Genomic DNA, 25,142 nt, shown 5'->3' on the forward strand with positions numbered 1-25,142 from the left:
ATTCTTAAATAAGTTTAAATATTCCTTAATTTAATGGCCCAGAAAGATTCTAAGTATATCTATAAGACATAATAATATTTTATTTATTTATAATGGATGCACTATTTGGAGTAGCTGGAAAGAATTATGTGGTATTGGCCTGCGACACGATGTATAGAAACAATATTTTAGTTCCGAAGAGTGACCATAACAAATGTGTGGAAATAAACGATAAAGCAGCAGTAATCTCTGGAGGAAACCTGGGGGACTGTGCTAGAGTTATACACGGTGTTTTAGAAGGGGTAAAATATGAAAGTATAGCGCATGACCTAGTTATAACCGAACAAGCATTTGCAAGTACCCTTCAAATGGAAATACATAATAACTTAAGAAAGTCACCAGTGGATGTTACTTCAATAGTTGGCGGATTGTCCGAGGGAGTTGGAAAGTTATATATGATAGATCAATATGGTGCATGCACTAGTTATAAATATATGGCAACTGGGTACTGCTCTCCATTCTTTCTGACTAAAATGAAAATGTGTCATAATGAAGAAACCCCGGTAGAGGAGACAGTAGAGCTTTTGAAAGAGATATACGAGGGAATTAAAAAAAGACTGGTTTTAAACTATGGAATCCTTCATTTCTGCATTATTACAGAAGATGGCATTAAACAGCTCTAGTTTCGCTATTGTAATATGTAGTATGTGAATGGGTAGGCCCATTAAAAAGTGACCGAGGATAGAATTTTCTGGCCGCGCAAGTGCTGTGCAGCACATTCTAGTGAATTAATTGACTATTTACTATATCCTGGCATCTGAATAAAGAATGATAATAATTCTTATTATATTATCTTATACTCTGAAAAAGAAGTGCTTAGTTATCTGCAGAAGTGTTTATAAAGTGACTCAAGTTGATTTCTGCCATAACAAATCTATTTATATATACTTTTACAACAAGCATGCGCCTACTCTATAAAATGCACTACCAAACAATCAGGCAATTAATGTGTAAATTTAATAAACAATCGACCAAAGATTTATTTACATGGAAGAAAAGCAGGTAATGCTCCAGAAGTTATTAAAGGTTACATATTTATCTGTCCAAAAGTTTGGTAATTCATTAAATGAAACGTCTCCTGATAAAATATCTGAAAAAATAACCAAACTACTCGAATACCTTCAAAAGAAAGAGGAGGAGTGCCAGAAAATAGAAGAAGAGAAGAAAACACAAGAGCAAATAGAGAAAGAAAAAATAAAAAACGAAATGGTTATAGAGCTGGCTAGTTTTCTGGGAAAAAGAGGGTTTATAAATACGGCCCAGGCAATAAAGGAGAAGTATCCGATAAAAGCACTAGTAGACATCCAACCATATAAAGAAGCAAAGGAATCAGTAAAAAATGCGCTAGCAATAAAATATTATAAAAAATCAGGAAAGTCGCATAACATACCAATTGTTGACACCCCAGATAATTCAGTCAGAATGACAGTTCTCTGCCGAGAAGTTATACGGCTATGTGAAGCAAAAACAAATAATAAGAAAGAAGTATGTAAATTTATAAAAAAGCACCGAGAAAATCTGCCAAAGAAAATTCTTTCTCTTGTGGTGCTTCCAAGTGCTTCTACTCTTTTTGCGCATATTGCAGAAGAATACAAAGAATGCGCAATATCTGCACCTCTGCTAATGAGCTTGGTCTATAAAAACAAATCAACCAACAATTATTTTTACCAAAGAGTGGCGCTTGGCATTTCTGGGTTTATTACTCCCGTGTGCCGAGAGAAAGAAAAGGCAGACTGCCCAGGGTGCACAAAGAGTATTGCAAAGCTAGCAGAGCACTGCCCGAAAAGTACTAGAAGTAGTAGTAGATTACTATGCAGTACATTCAGAACAGTAATTCCATCGAACCACGCAACATACGTATCAAAAAAGGGGGATGTGTTCAGTGAGTATGCCACTCGAACAGAAAAATTGAAAACCACACTGAAAAAGTGCTATTTTGTATAGTGCAAAACTAAAATTATCACATCCTTATCTCATTCCAATATATGATTTATTTAGTCTTTTTGGAAGTAGTTGGGGTTGGCCTTGTATAACTGTACGTATACGTGGGTTCCAATAAAACTGGCACAAAGGTTCTTCTCAAATCTAGCTCTAACAATTCCAGAGTTACCGTGTACTCTATGTATGTATCCCATAACAACTCTTTCCTTGTATCCAGACAGCTGTACTTTGGTCTTTGGGATGTACATCTCAACGGCTCTTCCAATGTACTTTTCTGCTTGCTCTTTTGACGTTACATTTTCCATCTTTAATAATGCATATCTTGGGTATACATTTCTTTGAGATCTTTTGAATGAGATGAAGGTGGCAGGAATTCCTATTCTTTCTCTGGCCTCAACCATTGCCTTGTACTCTGTCTCTGTTTTTGGGACTACTTCTGTATTCATTGCAGGGATGGGAAAAATTAAAAAAATTAAAAGGCGAAAATTGGCTAGAAATTAGTTTGGGATAATGAATGCTGCAGTTATGGAAAAGAGAAAATAATTAAAAGAATTATATGCACAAAGTAACATGCTATTTGAAGGGCATAAAGATTACAAAGGTTCTTTTAATATTTTTGGCTGTTTAATAGAGGGCATTACAATGCATGCGTATATAAACTGTATATTAATTATTTTTACTAACTTTACAGTTTTGTTTACTATGTATAGCAAGTATATGGAGTATTAAGAGCGTAAATCTATTAACTGCAATTTTTTTAGCTTAATATTTATAATGATTTATGTTTAATAGTAATAGTTGAATTTGCCACTCAGCAATTATCATAAAAATTCTTGTTAATTATTAAATTTCAAATACAATCAGACATTATAATCACTAAAGATTGCATTCTGGTTAGTTATATGATATTTAATAGGCTTCAAACACTATTAAATTGGTCAGAAATGGCCAAAAACTCTTTATTTATCTTAAGTAACAAAAATCATAGGCATAGAAATACATACCAGACTATTTTACTATATTATTTTTGTAGTAGGATATCGTGTAACGTGGCTATCAATAAATTTATTTGCCAGATTCAAACTTTGATTATTTTGGGTTATATACAGAAAAACGCAGGAAACAAATTGAACAACACTAATCGTTCTAATGGCCAGAAAATTTAAATATTGTCTGTTATATTTATAAGTAATAAAATATGTATAAGTTCTATATAATAAAAGTATTTTATTAGCATATTACTATATGCAATAGTGTATTTATATTCTCTATTTATGGGGTTTTTTAAAATGCTCTGGAGCATACTAATAGTACTTAGGAGCTTATGTATTAATTAAGTCTTTTCTGTGTTTTAATTCCGAATAAAATGCCATTCTCTATTGGTAATTCTTCTCCAGGAGTAATATATCACTCTTTTTAAACTTTTGACAGAGTCTTATCATATTAGAGCAATCGGATTGATTTTTATTTTTGTTATATAATTGGTGTAATAATTTATACACTGTAAAGTAAAAGTATAAATAGAAAAAGAGGTTTTAGTTTTATGGATAGTTATAAAACAATAGTTGCGAATTCAAAATTTAGTGAAATGATCACTACAGCATACTCAAACTTAGAAAATCAGTCTATAGACATAGTACTGGGAAACCCATCGTGTGATCAAGACTCGTTCTTAGGTTCACATATATTAGCAGTAATGCTGGGACGTATTCCAGTGGTAAATATGCAGAGAGAAATATTTGAGTGCAAGCATGATTTAATGAAGCTATGCGACATACTTGGAATAGAAATACAGAATTTGGTCTTTCTTGTCTATGAGGAGAACCAATGGTTTTTAAAAAGAGGCGACGTACGATATAGATTATCAGAGAAAAATGTAAAAGCACATTTGGTTGACTTCAATCTGCCAGAAACTAGCCTTATAGAGTGCAAAACATTCAGAGTAGACAGAATAATAGACCACCACCAGCTGATTAAATACAATAAGCATGTGCACAGCCAGACAGATGGAATGGAAATAGAATTAAAGGCGGGATCTTGTTGTTCTTTAATACTAAGGCGAATAAATCATTTATTTGCTGATGTTTTAAAGGAGAAGAAGGACACACATGATTATGATTTCTTACTTCTTTTAAGTGTTCCAATACTGACAGACACTGCGTGTCTTGTTAGAAAGCAGCACGATGTTGACATTAATGGAGTTAATAGCGCCCTAAGCATTGCAAATGTAGAATTTAAAACAGCAGAATCTGTTATGTCTGATTTAAAGCATCTTAAGCATTGTGAAGACAAAATCCCAACTAAAATGATCCTTCGGATGGATTATAAGTCGTTTGACTATCCAGAAAAGTATGGAGAAAAAACATATGGAATTTCTTCAGTAAAGTACCCCTATAAAAAATGGATTGAGCGGGATGGGCCTGCCGTGTGGAAAGAGGAAATTAAAAAGTTTGTAGAAGAGAAAAAGCATGAAATCTTCATAATCAACTGCAAGCACCACAATGATAGGTATCTATATGTTTACTGCCCATCGAATATGAAGGACATGATAAAAACAGCACTTTTTGCTGGAGGAACTGTTGAGTCAAAGACCATTTTAAATGATGAAGAAATTGTTATTTATCAGGTGGACCTCGCCACTAGCAGAAAGATAATTGCACCAGCAGTATTTAAGTATCTGGATGCGCGCAAGGTGGAATAGCAAGAATTATAAATAAAGGATTGCAATAAAATATCTAGTATTGTGTGTTTTTTTTAATGGGGAAGACAGAGAGAAAGATAGCTATAAAAGCCAGAATGAGAATTGATGAGAGTATTGCAGAAAAAGAAAACAAAGCAAAACGAACTCTAGCACCTAAGGAAGAAAAGAAGGAAAGCAAGAAAAGCAAAGCAAAAGAGAAAGAAGCCGAAGAAAAATTAAAAGAGCTAGAGAAGAAGCGGCCTCTAAAAAAAGCATTAGCTTTAGCAGAAAAAGAAAGAAAAAAGGAGGAGGCTCGAAATTCACCACCACGGCGTAGGGGAAGGCCACGAATTAGGCCAATAACAGAGGGGCCAATTCCCAAAAAGAAGAAAAAGACTCTTTCAGAGAAAGAAGGCGCAGCAGAACTAAAAGGCAAGAAAGAAACAATTAAAAAAAGCGCTGATTCAGCTACTTTAGAAAATAAAGCAAAAAATGTAAAGAAAGTAAAGAAGGATGTACCAAAAGAAATAAAAATAAAGAAAAAAAAGAACTCAGCCCGGGTGAACTAGTAATAGAAGAAGTGCTTAACAACCCAGACAAGAAGGAAGAAATAAGGGAAAAAATATGCAGTTTAGAGGTTGAGGGAAGAAAAGAAGAAATAATCCAGCTGGCAAACTATATAACAGAAAGCACTAGGCACACTATATACGTATATGGAAAGCCTGGCACGGGCAAAACATATGTAATGGAGAAAATTGGGCAACTACTGGGCGAGCAAGGAGTTGAAGTGTATTATAGCAATCTTCTTATAGATAAAAACTTTAGAAAAATAGGAAAAAGTCTTTCCACTACAGTGCTTCTTATAGTTGATGAGTTTGAAGGCTCAAAAAAAGACAAGCTATTTATAAGACAGCAGGAAAAACTAGAACGTCTTTTTAGAAAGGAGGAAAGGAAAAAATTCAGTTTCAAAGTGATTCTAGTTAGCAATGAATACAACAGCAAGGGAATACAATTTAAGCCATACCAGGAGAATGCTATAAAAGATATTGTAGAAAAGAAAGAAGAGTCCGGCGAATCAAAGGCAGATAGTATTATAAAAGTGCATAGCGGGGTGGAGAAGGCAGATCTTAGAGCTATAATGAGTAAAAAAATTGACTCAATTACGCCAAGCAGTAATGAAACGCTTGGGCAATATCATCAGTTTATAAAAAAACAGGTACAGGAGGGAAATACAAATATAAATCAAATATACAGCGAATTCCTCAAGAAAATGAAAGAAAATGGAGTTTCTGTTGTACCAAAAGAGATAGTAAGAGAAATTATTGAAGGATATCTGGATGGAACACTCACATAAACGTGAAGTAAAGTATAGCTGAACTAGGCCGTGCGCATAGTCAATATATGATATATCTAATTATTTAAATCTACTCAAACCTTAAGCAGAGTTAATTAATTACAATTAACATTTCAGTATTACTTAAAGGCACATTATAAATTGTTTTTAAGGACGTCATTAGTATAAATATAAATCATATTTTGTTAACTGAGTATTGTTTCTTTATTTCATATGCCCGCACAAATAAAATGCGCTCTTGCCTTCTGATGCTATCAACTCGCAACTATTTCAATCCTAGAAAATTTCGGGTTATATAATGCATATGCAAACCCATTGACGTTAATCTGTCATGGTCGGTATTTATTCATCTGTGTTAGAACAAATCGAATGTATTTAGGTGTTAGGTGTGTGTATTGGGAAAAATTGGTATTTATTTTATGTGCTTTGTTTCTTCTTCAAGTTTTTTAGCCCGCTTGCTTGTATCTTCATCTAATAGTTGCATCTCCTTTGCCGCATGCCGCTGTGATTTGATTTTCTGTGTTTGAAAGTGAACGCTTCGCCTTAAAGATTGAAGGCCTGTTAGTGTTTTTTCTAATTCTGCATCTACATCTTCATCCGATCCAGTATTTTCTAGATTATCTGCAATTTCATCCTCTGAGCTAAGCCCATCAGACTCTTCATCCTTTGAGCATTCTTCCGCCCTTTCCTCTTCTCTTTTTGCTGATTGGTCAACCGATGCCTCGTGCCATTTCTGCGGACTGAAAAAGTTTCTAAGCCTGTCAAGAAATGAGCTTTTAATAACAACTATATTTCCTTCTGCATTTATATTTCGCACTAGGTCTTCATCCTTTCCCACCCGCTTTCTAATGCTTTTCTTTTTCTGAAGAGATTTGTTCAAGCTCTTTCCTTGTTTATTCAGTGTTTTTGTTGTGTCCTTTGATGTTCTTATAGATCCTGCTAGGCCCTTATTTGCCTTCTTGATTATATCAAAGAGATCACTGTTTTCAACTCTATCATTACTTGACGTGCTGCTGTCCTCGCTTTCTTCTTCTGTTTTATGCTCTTCTTCCTTTCCCATAAAAACCAATCGGCGTGAAACAAAATCAAGCATGTGAGAATGCTCGCTGACCATTGGCTGCCATGCAAATTTGAATATTTTTATTCTTCCAATCTATAAATGTTTCCCAAAGAAATAAGTATAATACTGCGCGCGGTCTCTTCTGCTATGTTTACTATATTTTAAACGGGTTCTATTCTTCTGCCTTATTTTTATTTACTATTCTACCTTTCCTGAAAGTTTATGCCCTATCTTATCCTCACTGCTATATATATTACTTTGAGGTATATATAATAATACACAGTGCAATAAAAACACATCAATCTGCATACAAGTATTTTTAATTTTGGATATTTTCAGTGCTTTTAACTTGCAACAGGTGCGCACTATAGTCCTTTTATATAAATTTTCTAACCATAATTGCTTTCTATTTGTTTTTACAAATAGTAACAAACTCTTTAAATTCTACCATCATAGTGCTATAAGCATGCTTGCTTTAAAGATGCAGAGGATTTTATTCTTTTAGAGGTGAAAATAGAAGCCAAATCATCATATCTCTATTTCTATCAGCATACTGATTATGCTGTTAATATCTACACCACTAAAGATATTCTGAGTTTCTCTTATTTTGGGAAGGTCGCCTAGTAGCTTTTTCAGCACAGGTGGTATTGGTATGTCTTCCTCGTCCTCTATTCGATAGACTCGGCACAAGAACTCAAATAACTCGCTATAACTATACATATTTGAAATTGTTAATAGTGCAGAGAACCCTGACTCATACAGCATCTGGTGCTTGACCATTATTAGCTTTGGATCTTTCTCTTCATTACGCTCTTTAAACTCAAAATGGCTTGGTTTCCCTTCGCTCTTTTCTTTTTCTTTGTTATACAGCTCCGTTAGTATATGAGCTCTCTGCACATCACCCAGAGAAAGAAGCAGCTGCGTCCCATGAACCGTCAGCTTATATGCATTTTCATCTGCAGACATATAATACTTACTCTCTTCTCTCTTTATAAACATTTTTAATGCTGTAAGAAGAATTCCCCCTGCATACTTATTTCCTCCCCCGATGAGTGCCTCTACCCGCGCACAGAAATTATACGATATCCATCCAATTTTTCTTTCCTTTGTAAATTTAATCAAATATTTTCGCATACCCTCCAGCCCTCGATGCCGCAAAATAGCGCCGAACAAAATCAAGTAAAATGATTCACTTTTTTTTGTTATGCCTGGTGGTGCAATTTCTAATATCGCATCAATGTCAAAGGAGTACGTTATTAACAGCGGTAAAAGAGGAAGTATGTCTCTAGTTTCTCGTATTTCATTCCAAAGCATTTCTCCTATTCTCTGATTTTTCTCTGACACTCCCCGTGCTGAAACTATTTTCTTACTACTCTTATCTATAATATTTTTCTTATCAATCTTTTTTGACAAGACCAGTATCTTATAAAACAACACCTTATTTCTACTTCTATTCTTTATTTTACTATTATTCAGTACATAGTCTACATTATATAATATATATTCTATAGTATAAATAGGATAGTTATTTTTGTACTGCAGTAAAAAGTATTCTAGGGCCTGAATCTGATTGAGCTTGTGTAAAGTCTTTGATTCTTCTATAGCTGCCATCTCCTTTGATACAAGATCTGTATCCTTTCTTTTCAATTTACTTTTGGTGTTTTCAAAGTTCTTGTATAGTTCTACTATTGTATCTATCTTCTTAATCGGAATGTCCAATATATTCGTATATGTTTCTTTCACTTTATCATAGTCGCCTTCCTCCATTAACGATTCTAAATACTGGATCTTAATATCTAGACTGTCTATATTATATAATGTATGATTGTAGGCAAATGCCAGCGCGTCCTTCAACTGATCCTTATTTGTTGTATTAATAAATATCAAATACTCTGTATACAATTCAATTGAGAATGAATCATTCAGGTTCTTAGAAAAGAGGGTTTCTGCTTTTTTGTAATTTCTTTTCTTCATGGCATCTCTGACCCCTTCTTCTATATTCATAAAGTTTTAAATTTTTAAGAAATAAATAGAATTTAATAGGGGCTAATAAACAGGAAATATTCTGTACTTATAATAAAACATTTGTTGCCTAATAAATATATTATATTAGAAATACATAGAACTATCTCATATAAATCGCTTTTTATATACAAATTTGCTATAAATTTCTATAATTATATGTTTAACTACTTTTATTTTGGAAGTATTCTTGCTATTAATAGATTTTTCAGATTATAGTGCAGATCCAGTAATATAAGAAGTATAGTAGATTTAGTATTTATTGGAATGTATTTTGCTCAAATAAAGAAAGAGTGACAGCAGATAGAAAAGCACCTATGGACTTCCCGTGGTCTAAATACAGCTTTTTCTCTTTCTCAAATTTCTTTAAATATGCATTTCTTTCCAGGCGAATGCCCTCCTCGCTTATTATAAGAATGAAAACATCATCTTCATCAAACGCATAAAGAGATCTAATAATTACTGTGTTTCCTCCCTTTAGTTTTGCTTCATACCCAAATATGTTTCCTATTGTATTTATTGCATTGTTTATTCTTTTCTTAAAAGTCTCTGTTGTCTCGTCGCTCATTTTTTATTTTTGAGGTCGTTCAATAGTTTAAGTACGTGGGGAATCTCCATTTCTTCAGAAATGACCATTCCCTCATTTGACTGCGTGAGTGCCAGGCTGATAGAATTCTTCTTAATTCTGTTCATAATTAAATTAGTCTCTTCCTTAAGTGTAGTTTTAAAATTCTTCATCTTTCCGCTAATAATTATTTATTAAATATTTTAATCGGCGGTTTCTACAAGAATAGATCTCTCCTGCACTTTATGACCTATTCACAGTAGTGTACACCTAATATTTTTGTTTTAACGTACTCCTCATAGTCTGCTCTATTTCTTCTAAAATGCAAAGCAGCATCTAAATTGGCAGGCGAATCTGGATTGGGCTCATTTAGAAGAAGCATAATTGACAGAAGAATTGTTCTTACAGAAAGAACCGGAGTCCACTGCTCTGTGTCCAGCTCATCAGAGTGCGGGTCTGATTGTGCAGTATGCAAAATAGAAATGCATACCCTTCCATCATTATATATATTAGGGTGGTACATTTTTGTAGTAAACATGACTCTTGGTGGGGACAAAGGATAGTCAGACGGGAAGTAAATGTCTGCTTTTAGGGAGTATCCCTCATAGACTGTATCTTTAAATCCAGTTATAGTTATTTCCCACTTTCTTACATATTCAATATTACTGTCAGAAAATGGTATAAAGTCTTCTGGCTCTGGATCTATTTCAAACCACTTTGTGTCTGGATCATTTTTCAGCTGCATATATTCCGCTGCCAGTCTTCTAACCGATTGTTGCCTTAATGGTCCTGTCCTGAATACTGCCATATTGTTTTGTAAACATTGCAAAAAGAATTCAATAAGAGAGTAGAAAATATAATTCAGAAGTTGGTGTATTTTAGTTTTTTTAAACCCTAGATTGCTTTATTTAACTCTATATATGCCATTTGTGCCTATGGCTCTATACTAGGATCGTATTTTCTAATATAAAGAGTAGGTGCTACTAAGTTTGATTCACTTATTAGAAATGCTAGAATTTTAACATAAACAGCATAAAAAGCCGCACAATGTGATTAAAAAGGAAAAGACCGTATTTATATAGTATTTAATATAATCAATATATAACACACACATATACTTTTTAAACAAGCATGCAGTAATTCATATATTGCTATTAAATACAGAAAATCTTTACTATTTTTAGAATACCATACGGTATGGATATGCATACTCATTTATATCGCTAGAGTAACTGTCTCTATACTCTGGTAATGCCTTTTGTGCATTTGAATTCTTCCATAATGAAAAGCTCTCATCTTCACTCTCTTCAGTATCGTCCTTTTTTTTCTGGGGTTCATCAGCTGGAGAATGCCCGCCTATTGCGCATTCCCTACTTCCTAGAACTAACCCAAGTATTAGTATAAGTGCAATTAGTGTTCTATGTTTACTCGATTTTCTCGTTATAAGCTGCATATTTATCTGTAATATTTTTGCTAAAATTATTTGAATTTAAACTAAAATATATATTAGTGCTTTAAACATACTCTATGCGGAAATAGGCACTAAATATAATGCACTTTCTTTGTTTTTATTGCTCTGCTAGATAGACACTTCTTATGCCCAAAGACATCTATAATTTTGTGTTTAATTTTAGGGCTTGCCATTCTATAAATATATGTATGGTATAATATATACAGCGCATAAATTATATCCCGAATACTCTTTAAAAATCTAATCTTATTTATGTGAAGAGCAAGTTTTTTGCAAATAATTTATATTTAAATAGTAGCTATTTAAAATCTATGTGTATTTAGAGTAACAAGTGTGCACTAAAGCATTTTCTATTTATGAAAGAATAACTTTTCACATGCTCTGTATGGCTGTTTTCACTTGTTTGTTTTCTATGTAGGCACGCGGCTGCCTGTGCTTTACTCTTTTATTAAACTTAACACAACCCGTATATATTCTCCTAAATTGGTGAAGGGTTTATGTTTTCTTGATTATCATAAAATACCACAAAATAAAAAACAAATGAAGAACTATTTAAAAACAAATATGTGTGCATAGAAAGAACAGATAACCCGAAAAATGTAAATAACTAGAAGAGAAAGCTATAAACTAATTAAGACACTATATCTCTTGAATTCGATTTGAATCTATATATATGGCCACATACCACAATATAAACTATCTATATATAAAGAAACATAATAAAAAGATATAATAAAACTAGAAATCTGGGTACACCTGCCTTTTTAAAAGTTTGTAGATATTCTATAATTCTTACCGGATTTATATATTTTTTATATTTATTCTATTCTATACTGTATTATTGTTTATGGGACAAGGAACCTCTACTATCGCAAGAAAAAGACATCCTCGGGAAGTACTGGGAGTATCAAATACTGCAACAGAAGATGAAATTAAAAAAGCGTACAGAAGACTTGCCATGCAGCACCACCCAGACGCAGCGCGAGCCCGCGGTGAAGAAGTCTCTGATGACTTATTTATAGAAATAAAAGAAGCGTATGAAACACTAATGCAAGGACCATCTATGGTAAGTAAACTGCCAACACGAAAACAAGAGCCAGAGATAGATATAGAAGGGTTCATAAGACAAGCCAAATCAATAGAGAAAATAGAAGAAAGCAACTATTCAATGATCAACAATCTTTTTGCTGAGATCGTTAAAATAGAAAATATAACAAGAGGCGGTCTATTTAGGGCACCATCTTTTGGATATGCAAAGGGTCTTCCCAAGCCATTCTATGAGTTCTATTCAAACTTTTCCTCTTTACGCCATTTTAATATCACTTGCGAAGACATTGACTTAAGCTACCCACACTATTCTCGCCCATTAAAAAGAGAAGTGGAAAAGGACTTAAAGAAGGTGTTAGATGCACGGAGAGCAGACTATTCTTCTAAAATAAAGGAGTTAGTAAAGGTTCTTCAAAGAAAAGACCAAAGACTGAAAATAGTTCCAAAGAAGATAGATCTAAATATAGTTAAGCCCAAAATAAGTAAAAATGGGGTTATTATAACAGACTACCACAATCTTACAGAAGAAGAGAAAAAGGCTCTGGAGGAAGAGTATATGAAGCATGAAACTCAGAAAAGGAGAGAGAAGGAAGAGAAAATGAAAATAAAGATGGAAAAGGACGAAGACATATTTATATGCCAGCCATGTAATAAAACATTTAAAAGCTTAAACCAGTTAGGAAACCACTCTAAGTCCAAAAAGCACAGGGAAAAGCTAGAATCAATGCAGCCAGAAGAGATAGAACAGCTTATATCTCAAATAGAGCAGTGCAAAATAGAAGAAATCCCCGAGCAAGAAGACACTCAGACAAATAAGTCCCGAAAAGAAGAATCTCAAGAAAAAGAAGCAGACGACCTTTTCAACTATTCTGCAGAAAGAAACAATGAGCCAGAATGCACTGTCGACGTGGAAGATCTGTCAAATATACCTAAAAAGCAGAACTCAGCAGCAAAGCAGGAAAAGCAGAAAACAAAATCTGTAGCTAAGAAAGATCACAAAAACTATAAGAAGCCTTTATCTAAGCAAGAGACTGACTCTGATATAAGAACAGGAACTGCCTTTACAATGTCCTGTGCAAAGTGCAAGGAGGCATTTTCAAACAGAAATGAGCTATTTAAGCACCTTAAAGAGACAGGGCATAACACAAGTATTATATGATTCATAGCGCTCAATACAATAGAATGCTTTGCACATAATATTTCTTAATAAACACGCGGTTTGTACTAAATTAGCAGATCATATAATGGAACTAGACTAATAAATATGCACTAATTATATATCTTGCCTGAATTGTTTCAATTTACTCTTATATACATTTCAAATTATCATAAATATATTTTTTTATTTTTCAATCTACTAAATATTATCCAACCTCAAATTGCATCTATATACTTATCTATCCTCTTCTCTAATCGTGTCTACACCAGACATTTATTATTTACACAGTGTGCGCGACTTCTACTCCAGTCTCACATATTACGTGGTATAACGAACTTGTTCTTTTGAAAAGAAGGGTTCTGTACCTATCAACCACGCCATTCACTATAACCTGGCCTCGTCCATCTACCTCAATGCAGCACTTCTCTTTATTTATACATGCGGATATAATAACTCTCTTCTCTATTGATATTTCAATCCCATATATAAACATCTCAATAATTACATCAACCAGTACATCTATCAATGGTATATTCTTTATGTCTGTGATATTATAGAGATTCTCCCTACCAGATTCATTTATGCAAGAAAATATTCCTAAGGAATTATTTAGCTTGCTTTCACTATCTATTTTATGATGAACAAGCGGTACATGGTGCAGAAATGAATAGTCTAATGGCCCGCACTGCGTACTCTCAATTAACTTTAATTTTCTTATAATTTCTGAAAACCCGGCATTTTCCTCTTCACTATCATATTTTATTATACTACTTATTAGGCGGTACGCATTATAATAGTCTTTGTTCTTTAAATGGAACATAAATGAAAATGTACATAGTTTAAAGTATGATGACCATTCCTCCTCTAATAGGGATATTCCTACTTTCTTTATTCTCTGAAAAGCCGCCTCAACCTGCTCCTTTCCTATCTGCATGACGCTACTTCCAATACTCTGGGCATCTTCTCCCTCTTCTGTGCAGGTTTCTTCTTCCCGTTCATAGAAAATATCAATTACGAATGTCTTTCCACTTATCATGTAATTTGCGGTTTTTCTATTTTCTTCAACATATAAATACAGTCCAAACTCATTACAGGTTATTTGCAGGAATTCCAGGTCACTAATGCAATTGGTGAATGTGTAGAAGATGTACGCACTCTCCTTTAATGCCATTTTAAATAAAAATATTCCATAATTATATAACAAGAAATAAAACAATACTGGAATTTATACTCCAAAAGTGTTTATGAAAATTAGTGCCTTGTAATAATACAGAAAGTCTGTTGCATTTTATATTTATATATAGCAAAAAATATGAATAGAATTATGATAGATCACAGAATAAGTATTTAGACATGGTTCTGATTGTTATTATACTTGGATTCTTATTGAATATATTTATATAAAAAAATCTTGTAAAAATTATGGAAGACGGAATTACTGCAGTGCATGTCCCACGGAGCATACCACTAGAATCCTGCTGTACTATTGTGGAAATAGATAATTTAAGGATTCTTGTCAACTTTGGCACGGAATATGACTTATCTTTAGATATTTATTCTGATCTGGAGTATTTAAAGAGTATAACACACATTATATTGTGCTCTAGTGATATTTCTTCATTGGGCGGCCTAATTCATCTGGAATCGTTGGGAATTGATGTGCCTATTTATGGGACAGTCCCAATAAAGATTTTGGGTCGGATAGAAATACTAGAAAGAATAAAGGTATTAGAAAAGTTTCACTCTATTGGTTCATCGGAGGCCAAGCAAGACAAGGTATTTGACAAAATAATTCCATTGAAATACACGCAGACAGTGGAGCTGTCGGATGGAATTTTTGTTGGGCCACTGAACAGCGGTAGTTCTGTTGGTGGGTCAGTGTGGAAAATACGTAAAAATGAGCAGGAGTGGCTAATATGTGACAAAGTAAACCACAGAAAAGAGGCACACTTAGATGGTCTTGACACATCAAATATTTCTAAGCCACTAGGAATAGTAGTGAATAGCACACATGTAATTAAAGAACAAAATACTAGACGAATGAGGGATAAAGAGTTAGTAGACTGCATTGTTAAGTGTATAAATAATAAAGGAAAGGTGTTTATACCAACAGGGTACTCCCAGTTGTTAGAGATTGTCATGACCCTTTATAACCACAAGGATACTCAAGAACTCACGATGGCACTATACTCTTTCTATGGGAGTAAGTATTTTGACATGGTAAAAACCATCCTAGAGTGGACAGGTAGCTCAATTCTGCAGAAATTCAACCAAGAAAAAGAGAATCCATTTAATCTGCTCAATTTAAAATTCTACAATGAGTGTGCAGACTGCGAAATCCCTGAAGATATTATATTTGTGATTGATAGGCATGGAAATTCTGGATTCTCTCCTGTTATATTACCAGGCATAGCAAAAAATCCGCAGAATCTAATTTTAAAAATGTCTGACTCTCTCCAGTATAAAGAGCGCGCAGGAGGCAGTACGAGGGCAGAAGAGGGCGGCAGCACAGAAGTAAAAAACTCCAATGATGCTTCTTTATCTGATGCGATTTCGGATGACAAATCTATTTCTAAAGAGGCATCAAGCGATTGCAACCAAGTCTCTAAGAAAGCTAGACAATGCCAATATAGCCACACTATCATGCTGTCTCCAATTAAGTATGCTCGTCTTTCTACCACAGAAATAGAAACAGAATATAAAAAGTCTAAAAAAGAACAAGATGAACAAGAGGCACAGAAAAAAATAGACAGCTTGGTAAAGCAAAAGATCGAGGACTCCTCAGAGGAGGAGGAAGATAGAAAGCAGATATTCAATAGATTCTGGCACGAATTACAGGATGAAATAGAAACAATGGAAGAAAAGATAACCTATCTTGATTTTGATATCAAGTGCACTGGAAGCGAGCTTTTGTTCCCTAATCCGGCAAAAAGAAAGCCAACAGACGAGTATGGAGAGCCTGTGTCTATTCAAAAAGACAAGGAAGAAGAAAAGGAAGTGGAGGTAATTATGAAGCCAGAAGTGATACAAAAGAAGGCATTTAGAATTAGCATTAGAAAAAAGCAAACAATTGAAATATACGCCCAGATAAAAACTCTTCTATTTACAAGCGAGAGTGACATATTCAATTTAAAGATTGTTTTATCTGGAATAGGTTCAGAGAAGATAGTTGTTTATGGAGAGGATCCAATTCTTAGAAAGGTTCTTAAAGAGTACTTTACGTGTACAAAAACATCCATGCAGGTGCTTGAGCTATTTGACCGGCAGAAACTTGAGGGAATTCGGCACACAGTGCCATTAAAAATCAGAAATGATGCCTTGTCTCACATACAGGTGCAGAAGCTGGGGAATACTCTCATAGGATACTTTAAGGCAAAGGTCCAACCAGCAGAAAAAATACCAATTCTAGAAATAGATGGGATGGAAAATATAGGCGAAAGCATTTGTGTGGGAACAGCAAAACTTAGCGAGTTAAGACAGATATTTATAGATGAAAAGATTAAAGCAGATGTAGTGGATAACAAACTCATCATAAGTGATGAAATATCCATATACTTTGATAAGCAGAAGCTTATACTTGAAGGAGATATCTCTAAAGAACTGTATCAGGTAAAGAAGATTCTGTCCCAGAGCATTGCTTGTCTTCATTCTGAATAATATTCGATTATAGAAGCTGTGAATGGAAGGGGAGTACATTGGATATTTTTTATTCTATGCTAGTTAGCAGTGAAAGTTGGCTATATTATATATAGCATACGCAGCCTAATAGAAATTATACTATCCAAAAACACTACTCAGTTGCCAAATGCTTAATAGATTATTTCTATTCTATTCCTAGCACACTCTTATATTCTGGTTCTTAGGTATAACTATTACAATTATCTATTTGCTAATGGTCAGCGCCAGAACAAAAATGAATTCTATAGAATATTCATGCTATGTATAAAAATAAATGTGGCCGTATTTATTAAATAGTTATATTTTAGAAGAAACAGGACCATCTTATATAATAGAATCAGAGCTTTACTAAAATATCTTGAATTATCTGTTCTCATATATGTATAGCTATAAAATCTACGTATATAGAAATTACACCCAGAAAGTATAATATAAATAACCAAAATAAGAATTTATAAATTTTTAAGATATGCGAATTTATGAAGGAATACTCTTTATGGCCTTTCTTGCTGCTCTTAAAGCGGCATCAACATCGCCGCAATTTGGGCAAAGCGGTGTAGAGCCCGATTTTGTTTCAATATTAAGAATAAATGAACTGTACTACATACACAAGATGCATACAATGAATGAAACTGACCCGATAAATGAAGATACAATAAAATATTTGCAAGAATTTCCAAATGATGAAAATATGGATGCATTTACAAACTTTTATTTTGTGATTAGGTTCATAAATTCTACATCAATTGTAATACAAACTATTGTGTCAAATATAGTGCATGTTGTTGGCAAATACACTACGTATGTAACAATGATGCAGCCATTGTTTATTCATGCCTATGAAAATTCATCTAAGTTAACTATGGCAGAAAAGAAAAAGCTAAAGCATCTTATTTCTCGCATTGAGAACATACAACCAGATATCAAGGTAAAGGAAACATTAAAGAAAGCCGAGCTTCTAATTAATGAACTAGTGAATATTAAAAGTTTATGTTGGATAAAGAATTTGGGGGTATATGATATAAACAAGAAAAATGAAATGTTATTAAAGATCCTTGCTAACGCAAGAGAGCTTAAAACTGCTATGTTTAATATTTACATCATCCACACCGCGCTGGAAACAATAATCACAAAATCAACTTTTGTATTGAATACAATGAAAAAAGATACTAATGATATAATTATAAGTCCGATTGGATGTATAAACAACTCTTGTATTATATGTTATTTCGCAAAGCCATGCAAGGTAATTCTATCACATAAGTGGCACACGACCTGGTACAATGTATTTGAAAGTGTTGTATGCCAGCTTATTTCTAATGTTGATGCTCTTGTAAATGACAGTATTGGAAAAAATGATATTAATACTAATTTATTCTTATCCAATAAAAATATAATCATTGGATCCTATATAGTGCCGTTATTAGGCATTAGATACAAATGTTTTAAAAGGGGCGGTGCGTACTATAATGCCATTATAGATGCTATTATAAGCTGTGGTATGACATTTAAGAGTTTGAATCTATCAGAAGCAAAGATAGACAATACACATGAAATGCTTTTTTTAGTTAAAAAAATTCCTATATCCAATAATTACATTTTGCTATGGAAAAAAGTTCGATGGGCACTAAACAAACTAGAAAAAGATTCAGATAAAATATTAGATACTTTAGATATAGATGATAAAATAATATACTGCAATCTTTCGGATGAAATATTGTTCTTTTCTTTTGTGTTTAAAAGGTATTTAGGGCATTTTAATAATATGTTTTGTACCTGGAACAAAGAAAAAATCTCACTTGATTTTAAGCTCTGCTCAGCAAATGATTATATCAGCATGTGCATTATAAAGATTCTACAAATAGAGGATTCCATAAGCAATGAACAGGTAGCAAATTCTTTTCTGACTTTACAGAATATGTGTGATACCATATTATTACTAGAAATTATTATAAGTCAGTTAGTCGATGAGTTAGCAATTTTTTGCCATGATTTTTCTCCTGTTAATGAGCTTACCTTGGAATAGACCTTTTTATCTTTTCTACTGTGGTTTAAGCTATTTTTACTATAATTATTTTAAAATGTTTTTATTTTACAAATAATACAATAATGCGTACACAATTTATATAACTAAGTTTACAGTGTGAATAGATTTGTATTTATTCTTCCAAAAGTACACACAAAAAATAATTTATTTAATTAATTAAGGAATACATGTGCCAAAAATAGCAAGACGCAAAATATAAGACCCCTCTGAAAGAAGTTGGTGTATACAGAAGAAAGTGCAAACAAATGACTAACAATCAGCAATTTATCAATTAATATCTAAAATAAACAATATAGGCCGAATTCACTATAAACCCCTGTGCGCTAGAAACAACATTTTTTACTGTTTAAAAAAGATCTACTTTATGTTTAGTGTTATTTTATTATTTCGCATAAGAGAAGCAATGCATTGGATAACCCGAATACATATAACTATATAATTATTTTTTAATAATAAAGAAAAATTTATTTTGTGCCGACCCTTTATTATAACACTAAGCGCCTTCGTCTTCTAAATATAATCAGAGATACTCTAAAATATAACTGAAAATTAAATTAGACGAGAATATTTAAATTATGCAATCTCTACAAATCTATATGCAGACAGCTATTTACTCATACGAACCATCCTAAATTCCCCTAGCACACATCTCTGCATTCAATTGAAATATTAACTCATATTTCAGAATAAGATACGCTCTATGTCTGCAAACTTTTGGAATATTTCATAGCACACTGAAAAAACAACCCAATGCAAATATACCTATTGCATCCAGTCATCTCTAAAGTGTTTTTGATTATTATTGCTTCTTCCTATTTTGAGTTTGTTTCTCTCAAAGCGCTGAGTAAACTGTTTTATCTTTAATTTCTCTTCTTCTGTCTGCTCTGGTACCTCTTTTGTCACCACTTGTGTGTGTTTCTTATTCATATCTTGGTAGTATTCTATATCTCTCAGTGTCTGTGCATAGTACTTATTGTACCTCTTGTTTCCAGCAATCTTTCCAGATGGCAAGTACAGCTCACTTCCATCCTGTGAAATATATCCAATGCCCTTCTCTGGATAGCTATAAAAACTGTCATATTCCTCCGTGTTGATATAGTTCATATGATGCATTGATACCATATGGCTGCGTGCTTTGCTAATACACGAGAACCTTTTATTACAGCAAGTACACATGCAGTATCCAATCTTTTCTTTTAAATGCTTTATCAAACCGCACACATTCACTATATACTGAGGAAGAAGCAGTTTAAATCCGTGCATTTCTAAATGCTCAATATACTCGCCGCTGACTATCTCATCGCAGTATAGGCACTCATTCTCCTTTAGCGCATACACGCCAGTTTCTTCTGTCCGTTTATTATTAGTCTCTGGCTTTTTTACGCTTATACTCTCGCACTCTTTTACCTCCAGACTATCCATGGGTTCTATGCCCGCCAATCGCCTTTTAGAGTTTTCTTCATGTATTGCACTTTTATAGTGCTCTTTTTTATTTTCAACTTCTTTATTACATGTGGTGCACTTCATCTGTTTTAGCCAAGATACAAATTAATTTTTCTTAAATTAAAACTTTTCTTTGCCATATTATCGCTATGCAGGCCAAATGTAAGAAAATATATGAAACAAATCACTCTTCCATCTATTGTATAGAAAAGACCAGAGAATCAAATAAAATTCCAATAAAATTGGCTATAAAAGTAGTTAAAAACAAGAAAAGCCAGGAAATAAAAATACTTAAAGAGCTAAACCATGTAAATATAATAGAAATGCATTCTACTATACATTCGATAGGTAAAAGATGGTTTGCAATGGAGTACTATAAAATGAATTTAAAGGAGATATTCCCAATACAATCAACAGAATATAAGTACTATATAATAAAGTGTATTGCAGATGGCCTATCATATCTCCATAGCCAAGAAATAATCCATAGGGACATTAAACCACAAAACATTTTAATATACAAGGAGAATGTAAAAATAACAGACTTTGGCACAGCTAAATACATAAAAGAAGATAGATTGTCAGATAGCAGAAAGGGGAATGAAAACAATCCCACAACACTCCCCACAACAAAAGAAGTAGAAATATTTAAGAATGAAGTAAAAGAAATGATTATAAAACAGATCGAGTATGATAAATATTATAATATTCACGAAAAAATCGAACTAAATAATGTCAATTTGAGTAAAAGCGGCATTGTTGGAACACTTCATTATGTTCCTTTGGAGGTTTTGATAGGCAGCAGGGATTATGGCTGTGAGGTTGATATATGGGCGGCGGGATGCACATTTTGGGAGATTTTGTATAATGAAGTCTGCTTCAATGGAGACTGCGAAATGAACCAAATAATAGAAATAGTCACTAAACTAGGTGTAACAAAAAAAGACAAAGAAATGTTAAGCAAGTACCCATTTGGCGGATTTATTCCGATTAAAAAGGAAGAAAAGAGCAATTTATTTGAAAATATACCGGGGTGTGGCAAGAATCTCTTTAAAACCTTGTTAACTCTTAATGCCAGTAATAGAAAACTCAATAATGAAGGTATTAAAAATATTCAATCTAAAGACTATAGCAACATAGACTATATATAGTCTAATCCATCTCTATTTATGTACAGAGAAATCCTTTCTACATTATTTCTTTTTTGAAGAATTATTTTCATCTTGGTTGCTTGGTGTGTTGTTATTGGCAGTTGGTGCAGCAGAAGGTGCAGGGGTGGCGGTTGTATCAGAAATAACTGCAGAAATAGAAAACACAACCATAACAAAAATACTTATAAATAGAAAGTGCTCTATATTGAATCTCATGTATATACTCCGCAAAGGATACTTTTTAATGCTTGTATTAACCAATCTAATTGTAAATATATCAACCAATGAATTTATGCACCAACCAATCAGCATCTGAATATTCTAAGATAGACAAGTATTGTAATGGGCCGCAATTTACAAGTAGAATTGTAGGTACTAGCATGCTTTCTATGCGCTGTAATAGTATCAGAAGGTGTGTAAATAACTCTTTAAAGTATTTCTTATGGTTAGAAATGAACCAATAATTAAAAGAAATAAAATATTGGAATATTCACTAAGAATACTTATATACCATATGTCTAATCATTCTTTTAATATATCGTGTATTTAATAATATAATAATATCATTGTTGAGCCGTTCCATATTCAGTTGTGTGTGCGAGAGTTCTGGCCATCATAAAAATATAAAGAAAAGCAAATAAATAATATACACTATATGCAATAATACATAAGAAGGCTTTCGCGTATGCCTTACATATATTCATTTTTATGGCGATTTACCGGTACACAAAACTATAAATAGAGGAAGTATAAGGATAAAAAAGCACCACATTATTTATTTTCTCTGTTTGTTGCTCTTCACTCTGCTGAGGTAGAAGCTGAGCTCTTCAGACTGTAATATGTGACCATCGGCACTTCCAGACTGACCGGGTCTTGATGTAATTACTCCGTATAAGTTTCCTTGCTTGAACTCATCGACAAATACTGGATCAATGTCCAAAATGTCCTTTTCTGCCTCAAGAATCTTTTCTATTACTGGGGTGTAACCAGTTGGGTCTAGCTTTACAACACATCCTTTGGTTAATGTGTTAGTTCTTACTAACTCATTGTTACTTCCGTGGTAGATCACCTGGTTAATAGCACACTTCATTGTGGTGTTGTGTGTCTTAAGAGTGAAACTGCCGCTGGCTAATCTCAATGCTCTCATCTTGTATCTTCCTCCTCTAACTCTTAGCTGCTTTACTTTGGTTATTCCAACCTTTGTGCTTGCTGGCTGTCTAGCAATGGCGTGCTTCTTTCTACTAATTCTTACTGATTTCTTTCCACCCGTGTTTTTTCTTTTGTGTTCTCCATTTCTTGTTAGTCCCATTGCAGGGGAGTTAAAAACTGAAAATATAAAAATACAAAAATGTACCAAATAGCAATAAACTCCACAGAGGGTGGCACTGCACTCAGAATCATCAACAGAACAACATCAAACTATATTATAATAGGAGGATTTGAGGGAATGCAGCGGTATATGGGAAGACACAAGATAAAGTCGTCAAAGGCCCAGGTTATCTGCATATGCAGTGAATATGAAATAGTTCCAGCAATATCCGGGATGCTAACTACCGCAATGCACGAAGGAAAGAGGCACACTAAATATGTAAGTACAGAAAAAATCGCTAGAAGAATTCAAGAAGTTGGAATGGGTATAGGAAATCTGGAGTTTTTTGGCAAGTATGATAACAAATGTCCAGAAAGAATTGCAGATGTGTGCATAGAAGAAAGAAAAGGGCTTGTTTATACAGCAGTCACACTTCCAAATAAAAAAGCAAGTTTTAATGTAGAAAAGGCGGCAGAGAAAGGAATATCTAGCAAGAGCGATCTTGCCACACTGAATAAGACAGGCAGAATTGTAAAAGAGGGCGTGGAATACTTTGTAGATGAATTTAGAAACAAAGAGATAAAGTACCCTAAAATAGTTGTTATAACGGTCTTATCAGAGAACTATTCAATATCTGTAGAAGACATACAGTCTTTTATTGTAGGAAATGAAAGAGTAGAAATATTTATAAGAGGAGCGCCAGAAGGATTTAGAAACACTCAAATAGAGCATAAAACACTTGTTAGTGTAGAAAAAGAAATAAAATGCAAAGTAGTATTACACAACAAAACAGCAAAAACTATAACAGAAGTGGCACAATACATTCTAATAAAGTCTGAAGTAGAGGCGGATTGTGTTAAAGACTTTTACAATAAAATATGCCCAGTTTACACGCCACTAATTAGGCCCCGTGTGTACAAATTATGCCATACAAAATATTTGCGCAATAGCCAAGTGTTAATTGACCAATCTTTTATAAACTATACTGGTCGTAATGAACTGACCGTCCATAATCAGTGGAAGAGAGAGGTTCTTCTTAAAGACAATGATATTGAAACAGCAAGAAATAGTTCAGCCACTAACAACAGCAATTTGCCTATTAGCAAGCCACATACAGTGTTTCTAGGCACTGCGGCCGCTGTTCCTGGAGTAATTCGAAATGTATCGTCTATTCTTATAACATCTCAGAATGGAGCAGTTCTCTTTGATTGCGGTGAAGATACCGGGACACAGCTTAACAAGATAAGCATACAGAACAGATATAATTATGCTAGTTTAAATATGATAATATTGACACACCGCCATGCCGATCATGTTTTGGGAACGCTTAGTGTTTTAAACCGGTGTAATTTAGCTGGTAATTCAGCTGTAATTGTATTTGGCCACAAATGCCTAGTTCCTGCACTAGAGAAATACGGAACATCGTGTATTTTTGTTCAAAATCGCGCAGATTTGTCTGTTCAAGTATATAAAAAAGAACATACAGAGTATATATGTATATCTGGGAAAAGAGAGAGGCTTGTTATTAAAATTCAGCAAAATATATATAGCCGCACAGGAACTGTAGATCCATTGAACTACAAGCCGGCGTGTGATATTAAAAAGGCTATTCTACAAATCAAAGCATCCTGTAATGCTGTATCATTTGCTGATTTTATTAACCTTCCAGTAATAGTTGAACCGAATCTTAGCTGCCCAGAGGCGCTAACACTTAAATATAAACTATCTATGTGTAGCGCACTACACATACACGAAAGCTATAGCTTTTTACTCAAGGAGTATGCAGATAATGTAGCATATTCTGTTGCATATTCTGGAGACACAAGGCCAAATACTAAGTTTGCAGATCTTTCATTTGGCGCAGACTTAATGGTGCATGAGGGCACATTTGAAGAAGAAGAGTACATTCAGGCGCAACACACAATGCATTCAACTATTCCTGAGGCATTAGATATATTTAAGAAATCTAAAGCATGCGAATTATTTATTACACATATTAGTCAGCGGTATAAGACTGTAGCTGTTCCAGACGAAGGAAATTTAGCCTTGGACTACTTGGTGCACACTCCAGGAGCTAAGACTTCACAAAAAGATTTACACATGGCGCTATTAGAATGGGCAGAGGAAAAAGAATAAATAGAACAGAGAATTTAGTATATCTGCAACAATAATTAGA

At 33.6% G+C, this 25,142-nt stretch overlaps 22 protein-coding genes across 22 annotated transcripts; 11 read left to right on the forward strand and 11 right to left on the reverse strand.

Annotated features, from left to right (window-relative positions):
• Positions 1–92: 92 nt before the first annotated feature.
• NEPG_00723 (uncharacterized protein) lies at positions 93–793 on the forward strand (the record flags this gene model as incomplete). The annotated part of the gene is made up of 1 exon (XM_013203099.1): positions 93–793. The coding sequence occupies one exon, from the start codon at positions 93–95 to the stop codon at positions 660–662; it is 570 nt and encodes a 189-aa protein (XP_013058553.1). The 3' UTR covers positions 663–793.
• A 233-nt stretch (positions 794–1,026) lies between these two features.
• Positions 1,027–2,198, forward strand: NEPG_00724 (uncharacterized protein; the record flags this gene model as incomplete). The annotated part of the gene is made up of 1 exon (XM_013203100.1): positions 1,027–2,198. The coding sequence occupies one exon, from the start codon at positions 1,027–1,029 to the stop codon at positions 1,981–1,983; it is 957 nt and encodes a 318-aa protein (XP_013058554.1). The 3' UTR covers positions 1,984–2,198.
• NEPG_00725 (60s ribosomal protein l35a) lies at positions 2,034–2,426 on the reverse strand (the record flags this gene model as incomplete). The annotated part of the gene is made up of 1 exon (XM_013203101.1): positions 2,034–2,426. The coding sequence occupies one exon, from the start codon at positions 2,424–2,426 to the stop codon at positions 2,034–2,036; it is 393 nt and encodes a 130-aa protein (XP_013058555.1).
• A 276-nt stretch (positions 2,427–2,702) lies between these two features.
• On the forward strand, positions 2,703–3,146 carry NEPG_00726 (uncharacterized protein; the record flags this gene model as incomplete). Its single annotated transcript, XM_013203102.1, has 1 exon — positions 2,703–3,146. The coding sequence occupies exon 1, from the start codon at positions 2,883–2,885 to the stop codon at positions 3,144–3,146; it is 264 nt and encodes an 87-aa protein (XP_013058556.1). The 5' UTR covers positions 2,703–2,882.
• A 377-nt stretch (positions 3,147–3,523) lies between these two features.
• On the forward strand, positions 3,524–4,698 carry NEPG_00727 (uncharacterized protein; the record flags this gene model as incomplete). Its single annotated transcript, XM_013203103.1, has 1 exon — positions 3,524–4,698. One exon carries the CDS (start codon positions 3,524–3,526, stop codon positions 4,679–4,681), a length of 1,158 nt encoding a protein of 385 aa, XP_013058557.1. The 3' UTR covers positions 4,682–4,698.
• Positions 4,699–4,737: 39 nt separating this feature from the next.
• On the forward strand, positions 4,738–5,229 carry NEPG_00728 (uncharacterized protein; the record flags this gene model as incomplete). Its single annotated transcript, XM_013203104.1, has 1 exon — positions 4,738–5,229. The coding sequence occupies one exon, from the start codon at positions 4,738–4,740 to the stop codon at positions 5,227–5,229; it is 492 nt and encodes a 163-aa protein (XP_013058558.1).
• Positions 5,230–5,405: 176 nt separating this feature from the next.
• Positions 5,406–6,014, forward strand: NEPG_00729 (uncharacterized protein; the record flags this gene model as incomplete). Its single annotated transcript, XM_013203105.1, has 1 exon — positions 5,406–6,014. The coding sequence occupies one exon, from the start codon at positions 5,406–5,408 to the stop codon at positions 6,012–6,014; it is 609 nt and encodes a 202-aa protein (XP_013058559.1).
• Positions 6,015–6,245: 231 nt separating this feature from the next.
• NEPG_00730 (uncharacterized protein) lies at positions 6,246–7,155 on the reverse strand. The gene has a single exon (XM_013203106.1). The coding sequence runs from the start codon at positions 7,126–7,128 to the stop codon at positions 6,427–6,429; it is 702 nt and encodes a 233-aa protein (XP_013058560.1). The 5' UTR covers positions 7,129–7,155; the 3' UTR covers positions 6,246–6,426.
• Positions 7,155–9,078, reverse strand: NEPG_00731 (uncharacterized protein; the record flags this gene model as incomplete). Its single annotated transcript, XM_013203107.1, has 1 exon — positions 7,155–9,078. The coding sequence occupies one exon, from the start codon at positions 9,076–9,078 to the stop codon at positions 7,603–7,605; it is 1,476 nt and encodes a 491-aa protein (XP_013058561.1). The 3' UTR covers positions 7,155–7,602.
• A 277-nt stretch (positions 9,079–9,355) lies between these two features.
• Positions 9,356–9,664, reverse strand: NEPG_00732 (uncharacterized protein; the record flags this gene model as incomplete). The annotated part of the gene is made up of 1 exon (XM_013203108.1): positions 9,356–9,664. The coding sequence occupies one exon, from the start codon at positions 9,662–9,664 to the stop codon at positions 9,356–9,358; it is 309 nt and encodes a 102-aa protein (XP_013058562.1).
• On the reverse strand, positions 9,661–9,834 carry NEPG_00733 (uncharacterized protein; the record flags this gene model as incomplete). The annotated part of the gene is made up of 1 exon (XM_013203109.1): positions 9,661–9,834. The coding sequence occupies one exon, from the start codon at positions 9,832–9,834 to the stop codon at positions 9,661–9,663; it is 174 nt and encodes a 57-aa protein (XP_013058563.1).
• Position 9,835: 1 nt separating this feature from the next.
• NEPG_00734 (ubiquitin-conjugating enzyme E2 g) lies at positions 9,836–10,469 on the reverse strand (the record flags this gene model as incomplete). The annotated part of the gene is made up of 1 exon (XM_013203110.1): positions 9,836–10,469. One exon carries the CDS (start codon positions 10,467–10,469, stop codon positions 9,912–9,914), a length of 558 nt encoding a protein of 185 aa, XP_013058564.1. The 3' UTR covers positions 9,836–9,911.
• A 360-nt stretch (positions 10,470–10,829) lies between these two features.
• Positions 10,830–11,114, reverse strand: NEPG_00735 (uncharacterized protein; the record flags this gene model as incomplete). Its single annotated transcript, XM_013203111.1, has 1 exon — positions 10,830–11,114. One exon carries the CDS (start codon positions 11,112–11,114, stop codon positions 10,842–10,844), a length of 273 nt encoding a protein of 90 aa, XP_013058565.1. The 3' UTR covers positions 10,830–10,841.
• An 865-nt stretch (positions 11,115–11,979) lies between these two features.
• Positions 11,980–13,447, forward strand: NEPG_00736 (uncharacterized protein; the record flags this gene model as incomplete). The annotated part of the gene is made up of 1 exon (XM_013203112.1): positions 11,980–13,447. One exon carries the CDS (start codon positions 11,980–11,982, stop codon positions 13,336–13,338), a length of 1,359 nt encoding a protein of 452 aa, XP_013058566.1. The 3' UTR covers positions 13,339–13,447.
• Positions 13,448–13,545: 98 nt separating this feature from the next.
• On the reverse strand, positions 13,546–14,509 carry NEPG_00737 (uncharacterized protein; the record flags this gene model as incomplete). The annotated part of the gene is made up of 1 exon (XM_013203113.1): positions 13,546–14,509. One exon carries the CDS (start codon positions 14,507–14,509, stop codon positions 13,619–13,621), a length of 891 nt encoding a protein of 296 aa, XP_013058567.1. The 3' UTR covers positions 13,546–13,618.
• Positions 14,510–14,760: 251 nt separating this feature from the next.
• On the forward strand, positions 14,761–17,300 carry NEPG_00738 (uncharacterized protein; the record flags this gene model as incomplete). Its single annotated transcript, XM_013203114.1, has 1 exon — positions 14,761–17,300. One exon carries the CDS (start codon positions 14,761–14,763, stop codon positions 16,993–16,995), a length of 2,235 nt encoding a protein of 744 aa, XP_013058568.1. The 3' UTR covers positions 16,996–17,300.
• A 185-nt stretch (positions 17,301–17,485) lies between these two features.
• NEPG_00739 (uncharacterized protein) lies at positions 17,486–19,042 on the forward strand (the record flags this gene model as incomplete). Its single annotated transcript, XM_013203115.1, has 1 exon — positions 17,486–19,042. The coding sequence occupies one exon, from the start codon at positions 17,486–17,488 to the stop codon at positions 19,040–19,042; it is 1,557 nt and encodes a 518-aa protein (XP_013058569.1).
• A 493-nt stretch (positions 19,043–19,535) lies between these two features.
• On the reverse strand, positions 19,536–20,590 carry NEPG_00740 (uncharacterized protein; the record flags this gene model as incomplete). The annotated part of the gene is made up of 1 exon (XM_013203116.1): positions 19,536–20,590. The coding sequence occupies one exon, from the start codon at positions 20,588–20,590 to the stop codon at positions 19,826–19,828; it is 765 nt and encodes a 254-aa protein (XP_013058570.1). The 3' UTR covers positions 19,536–19,825.
• A 60-nt stretch (positions 20,591–20,650) lies between these two features.
• NEPG_00741 (CMGC protein kinase) lies at positions 20,651–21,999 on the forward strand. The gene has a single exon (XM_013203117.1). The coding sequence runs from the start codon at positions 20,656–20,658 to the stop codon at positions 21,655–21,657; it is 1,002 nt and encodes a 333-aa protein (XP_013058571.1). The 5' UTR covers positions 20,651–20,655; the 3' UTR covers positions 21,658–21,999.
• Positions 21,534–21,969, reverse strand: NEPG_00742 (uncharacterized protein; the record flags this gene model as incomplete). The annotated part of the gene is made up of 1 exon (XM_013203118.1): positions 21,534–21,969. The coding sequence occupies one exon, from the start codon at positions 21,967–21,969 to the stop codon at positions 21,700–21,702; it is 270 nt and encodes an 89-aa protein (XP_013058572.1). The 3' UTR covers positions 21,534–21,699.
• Positions 22,000–22,423: 424 nt separating the features above from the next.
• Positions 22,424–22,966, reverse strand: NEPG_00743 (ribosomal protein S8E; the record flags this gene model as incomplete). Its single annotated transcript, XM_013203119.1, has 1 exon — positions 22,424–22,966. One exon carries the CDS (start codon positions 22,964–22,966, stop codon positions 22,433–22,435), a length of 534 nt encoding a protein of 177 aa, XP_013058573.1. The 3' UTR covers positions 22,424–22,432.
• Positions 22,967–23,005: 39 nt separating this feature from the next.
• On the forward strand, positions 23,006–25,113 carry NEPG_00744 (uncharacterized protein; the record flags this gene model as incomplete). Its single annotated transcript, XM_013203120.1, has 1 exon — positions 23,006–25,113. One exon carries the CDS (start codon positions 23,006–23,008, stop codon positions 25,100–25,102), a length of 2,097 nt encoding a protein of 698 aa, XP_013058574.1. The 3' UTR covers positions 25,103–25,113.
• Positions 25,114–25,142: the final 29 nt, after the last annotated feature.

This window comes from Nematocida parisii, assembly GCF_000250985.1.
Source record: "Nematocida parisii ERTm1 unplaced genomic scaffold supercont1.2, whole genome shotgun sequence".
Classification (NCBI taxonomy): Eukaryota; Fungi; Microsporidia; genus Nematocida; species Nematocida parisii.

Excerpts from the sequence above, each read along its gene's own strand:
- NEPG_00730 (XM_013203106.1), bottom strand. The coding sequence starts at position 7,128 with ATGGTCAGCGAGCATTCTCACATGCTTGATTTTGTTTCACGCCGATTG.
- NEPG_00741 (XM_013203117.1), top strand. The coding sequence starts at position 20,656 with ATGCAGGCCAAATGTAAGAAAATATATGAAACAAATCACTCTTCCATC.